The 6139-nt window shown below is 39.2% G+C and overlaps 2 protein-coding genes across 2 annotated transcripts in view; one reads left to right on the forward strand and one right to left on the reverse strand.

Annotated features, from left to right (window-relative positions):
* The window catches only part of LOC140923150 (protein SSUH2 homolog), a 54353-nt gene that overhangs the window by 32445 nt on the left and 15769 nt on the right, over positions 1–6139 (reverse strand). The gene's annotated exons all lie outside the window — the stretch shown is intronic.
* Positions 1834–4854, forward strand: LOC140923153 (potassium voltage-gated channel protein Shal-like). The gene is made up of 3 exons (XM_073373231.1): positions 1834–1915; positions 2401–3577; positions 4237–4854. The coding sequence occupies exons 2-3, from the start codon at positions 2448–2450 to the stop codon at positions 4454–4456; spliced, it is 1350 nt and encodes a 449-aa protein (XP_073229332.1). The 5' UTR covers positions 1834–1915; positions 2401–2447; the 3' UTR covers positions 4457–4854.

Consider the following 6139-nt stretch of genomic DNA (forward strand, 5'->3'; position numbering starts at 1 on the left):
TATGAACATGTCAAGGTGTTTAAACAAACAGCTTATTTTTAGATCAGCTTTCCCACGAATTTCCGTCGACGTCCAAAATTCTGTAATCCTATAAGGCGTTCACTTTTCGGGAGCTCAAAAGCAGGCGAAACGACCAAGAAAGAAAAAAGGAACGCTTCGGTGTCACCAATCTTTTCGAGCGTTCCTTTCTGATCCCTCTCGAACAAAAAGAACGCCTGATCGCAACGGGTTAACTACTGGAATTCAACAAATACATATAGGCTGGAAAATGTTAACCTTGTGGGGATAAAAATTGGTCACAATACTAATGCCGCTCTCAGCTCCGTGGACTAGAACGTACACATTATATAGTCGAATCTTTATCTGCTCCCCATTACATTAAGCAGTAGCCTGTTCCAGGCTCCGAGATAGTCGGGTTCGCAAAATTAAGAAAGCGCGAACACGAAAATAAACCAGGGGGAAGCTGGGGAGAGGACGTACACGTGCCTTTCACTTGCGCGCCATCCCTATTATCTGAGAGCTTGGGACAAACCAGGATGGAAGGGTCCAGCGAACTTAAACAATATGCGAAAATCGAACAAAAAATAAACTAATTTGCAACTTCTTTAATCTGAAATATTAAAAGACAAAGATGATTACCTTGATGCAACTTTCACAGGTTGCACTAAACAGATTTGTCTTTCTTCCTTTTTTATTTCTTCTTCTCTTTTTCTTTGCTTTTTACTTATTATCTGTAATATCTGATTTGTAATATAACTAATTTGGCACGTCTCGACTAGCATTTTTCTTTTGCTAACTGCGTGGCAAGAAATTGTACTTTCAAGTCATGATAATAAGTGACTTGTCTTGTCTAAATGGTAATAGGAATACCATTTTCCTGATGCCAGAAGAACAGCTGTATTCATGTATCGTAATAAGAATGTCAGAATAATTCAACATGTTCAGTATTTATGCAGGAAAACAAGTGCTTCAACTAATTCAACCTGTGTCTCGTTCGGTGAATAGGTACTGTAAAACATTAGCAAAAACATTATTAAAAATTCATTGCTGTATTCACAGACGGGCCAATGGGAAAACCTGTTTTGATGCGGCCACCTAACGTTTTCGAACTTAGCAACTGACATTTAAACTAACACCTTTTTCCTCATTGTCATATTTAACATCAAGAGGGATATTTCAGTTGAGTATATGATTAGGAGAACGATATTGTTTCAACTCTACCTGCGATCGCTTGAAATTGTATTTTAATAGCGCATTTTAATCAGCATCGTCGTGTGTTATGATCAATATCTTGTCGAAACAACCTAGGTGACAAACAACGAAAGAAACCATTAGGGTTGCATTTGATTATTTCTGCATTGTTAGAAGACAACAGGATATCTTTTAAAAGGAGACCGAACACTTGAACATTTGTTATGATGTTTTATTTGAGTTATTGAGCGGCGTTTGTTACCGTATTTATGCCGCGTTGTGGAGTGTAACATGCAGGATAAAAAGCCTTGACCGGAAAAGATCGCACTCGTCGTTTTATTGAAACCTGACGGGCACAATTCATGTTTTTAGCTCGAAATTAAAATGGGATTTTATTCTCTTAATGCTGCAGTTGAGCCGTCCAAGAATTGTACTTTGAATGTGACTACGCCGAGGATCGAACACCACTAGTTTAATGGTAAGTCAACCTGGCTTAATGAGAACTCATTCAGTGAATAATCCCTAATTGAAGCTGTAAACTACATCCTTCCCACTCACTTAACGGTATATTTTATTCGTATGCATTGAAGCTTATCCTTTTAAAGAAACTATTATAACCAATCGTGTTTACAAAATGACTGCTTTTGTAGCGAAAAAATGGCGGCCCTCAAGGCAATGCGTATAAATTCAATACTGGCTTTGCCACAATGCTTCCTTAATTAAGGTTACTTCATTATAACTGACTTTTAAAATTCGCTTCTAGAGGTATTTACAATGTCGTAACGTGCAACTTGAGAGGAACCACGCTGATAATTCACATTTAAATTGCATTCATTTTAAGATTAATTCACTGAAATTGTAGGTTAGATTTAATCCTTCAAGCACTATGGATTTTGCAGAAAAAGGCAATGAGTCATTTCGACAAGAGTTTGAGTGCCCTGTGCGTAGTCAATGAAATTATTCCAGCTCTGACTTCATAGATGTGTGCCAGGTTAACATATTGATGTTTGGACTGACTTAGAATCCTCTCTCTATTTTACATGTATATCACTGTTAAGTATAAAGCATAATGTGGAGGTAGCGGCTGGGGGGGGGGGGGGGGGGGGGTTTGAAAAACGAATTGACATCGGCTTGCACTTGCCTAAAAAAAAAAAAAGTTTCCTCATGATCCTTTTTTCCTGCTTATGTTACCCTTATCTTTTCAATCAGGGCAGCAACTACGTCTTAGATAGTCACCCAGACTCTACAACTACAGAATGATAAGCAACCTAGGCTCTATACCAGCAAAGTCACCGTACAAAAGGGAGCGGCGTTCCTCAACGTTACCTCGTCGCCAGTCTTCGGGATATGCGTGTTTACAAGGACTAAAACGACGGCGCCCAGACGCCAAGGTCATCTTTAACGTCGGAGGCCGTCGATTTGTCACGTGGAGGAACACGCTTAAGCGTTTTCCTGAGACGCTTCTGGGTTCGGAGGAACTAGTAGCGCGCTTTTATGACAAGGATAAAAAGGAGTATTTTATAGACCGCGATCCACATTTGTTTCGTTATATCTTGAATTATTATCGCTGTGGGAAGCTGCATCGTTCGTTCGAAGACTGCAATGCTTCTTTCGAAGAAGAGCTACAGTTTTATGGAATCACTCCACAGGAAATTCACGAGTGTTGCTTTGATGACGAACACGATCAAGAGAATCACGAAGGAAGCAAAAGTTCTGCTTCGGACTTAAAGAGTACAGTTGAGAAGCCCGTAAATCAAAGTCGTCTATCTCGAGCGCGCAACTGGATGTGGGTGCTATTGGAGGGTGAAGCACAATCCGGTTTAAAGGCGTTCGTTGGCATGGTGATCATATACATTGTAGGGCTTTTTATACTCCTCAGCATTTTTACTACCGTCTACGAAACAGTTCCCTGTGAAAGCGAAGAAAAGCTTTGCAAGGAAAGAGTAAGAATTCTAGATCTTTTAGACGTCATTTGCGTATCTGTATTCTCAGTGGAGTTCTCTCTCAGACTCATAGTCTGTCCAAGCCTTACTAGCTTCGTTAAAAACCCAATGAATATTATCGATCTTTTATCGATTTTACCTTTCTATTTGACAATACTACTACAGTCAGTGGTGGGGTCGAACTTAGAGGCTTTCGTAGTTCTTCGAGTATTGAGAATTTTTAGAGTTTTCAAGCTTACAAGACATTCCAAACGCCTTCAAAGATTTGGTGCCGCTATGGTTAGCTGCGTGACGGATCTCATGTCGCTAATGTTTGTATTGATTATAGCAGTTGTTGTATTTTCAAGCATGATGTACTTTATTGAACGTAAAGCAGTGGATGGAAAGTTCACTAGTATCCCTGACAGCATGTGGTATACAATTGTGACAATGATTACACTTGGGTGAGTGAGTTTATTACTTTGTTTTCTGCTCAGGTATTTTCAAGCAAGCTTATCTCCCCCGGCGAGATAGGCTCCGATCCTGCACCCGGCCATTTGTAAAGTTGTAAGATCCCTCGGGTTTCACAATGTTACCACACTGATAGAGGCAAAAGGATTGCGCTAGGGAGATTACCCGGAGAGAAATTGTAGAGAGACAAAGGGGTAGCAACGACTTTCCCCTCCTCCCTTTTTACTATTTATGCGAGCGCATTTGTGTAAACCCGCAAAGTCGACAAGGGAATCTTGGAAAATTTCGGTAGAACAACTTGCGCGTCTCGTTTAATCATGGTAAACGATGGTCGTTAAATTTTTCTGTGTTCATCACCATACAGTACGCTATCGATATTGCTGATCCCAGCAGAACACGTGTCATATATATATTGCTACCAAGACAAACTCGCTTCCTGTTTTTTCCCACTGCAGTCTTGTAGTGGCGGGCCTATGTAAGAGTCTCCATAGCTTGGTGGATCAGCCCACGTGGTGTCTGGGAGGTTCAAATCCTGTCAGAAACACAAGATTAATTCTATGTCGAACGCTTGTGACTTGCTGACGAATTAAATCTCTCGCTCACTCATTACTGCGCTTAATATTTTCCATCATTCTCTTGGTATATTTTCCAGGTATGGCGACATGGTTCCTTCTACCCTTCTAGGCCAGGTGGTTGGAGCTGCTTGCTGTGTAGCGGGAGTAATCCTTGTTGCACTTCCAATTCCAATTATCCAGGAAAAAGACATTTTCAAAAAGCAAATGCTCAGTGTTTATAATGTAGACGATTTGCAAGCGAAGATCAAGCAGATGAGAAAGAAAGCGGAGAGAACTGAAAGACCTAGAGATACATAAACTTTAACTTCTGCTTAGAAGAAAAGAAGCGTCAAAATGAAATTCATGCGACAAACGATCACTATTCATCAAAAGCTACCAACAGACAATAACGAGATAGAGGGAATCATAGGGCGTCGGCCGGGATATGTGAATTTCAGTAAAGTTATTTTTAGAGGTTGTAATTAATCGAAAGTCTAATTCCTGGGACGTCCGCACAGTTTAATCGATTGTTTGTCATCAAACAACCACGCGGGACTGCTCAAAAGCAAACAATGCAAAACATTGTCATGGTGACACACTAAAGGAGCATAAAATCCCCTTATTCTCTCTTGACAACACTGAAAAAAAGTTTGCGGACCTCTCCAACCTGAGATCAATTTCAAGCGTTTAATTGGTTTAAAAATAATATCTTTGCTGAAATTCCTATACCCCATGGGAATTTCGGGGTGGGGGGCGGGGGTACCTCTCTACCCCATTATTCTCTTTTGATGCTACTGATATCCCAATGGACCAAGGGACTCGGGGTGATTAGAACAACAGGAACGAGGGAGCGGTGGGACAGTCATGTTCAGTTCGCGCACATGAAAATTTTTCCCAAATTAACACCATTAATCACTTCCCAGTTTCGTCGCGAAACATTTACAAGGCAGATTATACTGTAATTAAGTAAGGCAGACGCAATTTGCAAGAGTTTCTTGTGTTATATACGAATGAATTTGACTTTGTACGCTAAAATTTAAGGTAGAGTATGATTTTGATAGGAGTACATGAATAAGCCTAGTTGTATTAAGTATATATCATGAAATTTTAAGATACCAAGATTTGGAAAGATTGGATCAGTACGTACATCGAAAGGAGTTTTAGCTATAGTTCTGATCATTCGTTTCTGTAAAATCTCAAGACGAATAAGGTTAGTTCTGTACGTAGAGGCCCAAACTAAGTTGCAATAAAAGAAGTATGGATAGACTAGAGAGACCTAATGGAGAGGTCATTAATTTTGAAATATTGTGTATGACCTCGATTCTATTTTTGTTATTATCTCTTTAACGCTGAACATCCTGCGATGGGTTTTATAGATTTTACTTTTCAATTAATGGTTAACTAGTCAGAGTGATCTCTTTATACAATACTCAATAATTTCTTTAATATAAAATGTCCACAGTCTGTTGTTAAAATCATTCAGCGCCACTTTCCCTCTAAAAGTCGTAATTCGAATTATTCGGCCTGACACTCAGGCAATTAGATGAATTTGCCAGATATAAAGGCCCTTGGGCGCACGTGATCAAATTCCTGCATCCAATTGGATAATATGCCTATGGGTTTTCAAAAGGATTTAAAGGACGTTTTAGCATTACATTGGGTCACAAAATATTTTATTTCTATCGTTAAAAGGATATAAAGGGTATTAAAGTTTAAACCCATTTAACGAGAAAAACGAGTGCAGCTGTCTGGTGCCTCACGTTGTATTTAAGTGTTTGACGTGAATTTTGTTTTATCATTTGATCTTGAAAATAATATTTTAGAATATCAAATAGGAAAAAAAAAAAAGAGAGAGAGATGTGAACCAATTGAATACAGATTTTAATTTGAATGAAAATAATCTTATACATCGACGACGACCCATATAAGCAGGTATTAAATTTTCACTGCAACATTTTTAGTGTCGACCACTGAAATATTTAGTTTGTTTCATTGCTGGAT

This window comes from Porites lutea, chromosome 13, assembly GCF_958299795.1.
Source record: "Porites lutea chromosome 13, jaPorLute2.1, whole genome shotgun sequence".
Lineage (NCBI taxonomy): Eukaryota > Metazoa > Cnidaria > Anthozoa > Scleractinia > Poritidae > Porites > Porites lutea.

Bases quoted from the DNA above. Each gene is read 5' to 3' on its own strand.
- LOC140923153 (XM_073373231.1), top strand. From the start codon at position 2,448: ATGATAAGCAACCTAGGCTCTATACCAGCAAAGTCACCGTACAAAAGG. The intron at 3,578-4,236 runs GTGAGTGAGTTT...TATATTTTCCAG, and splicing joins GTGACAATGATTACACTTGG to GTATGGCGACATGGTTCCTT.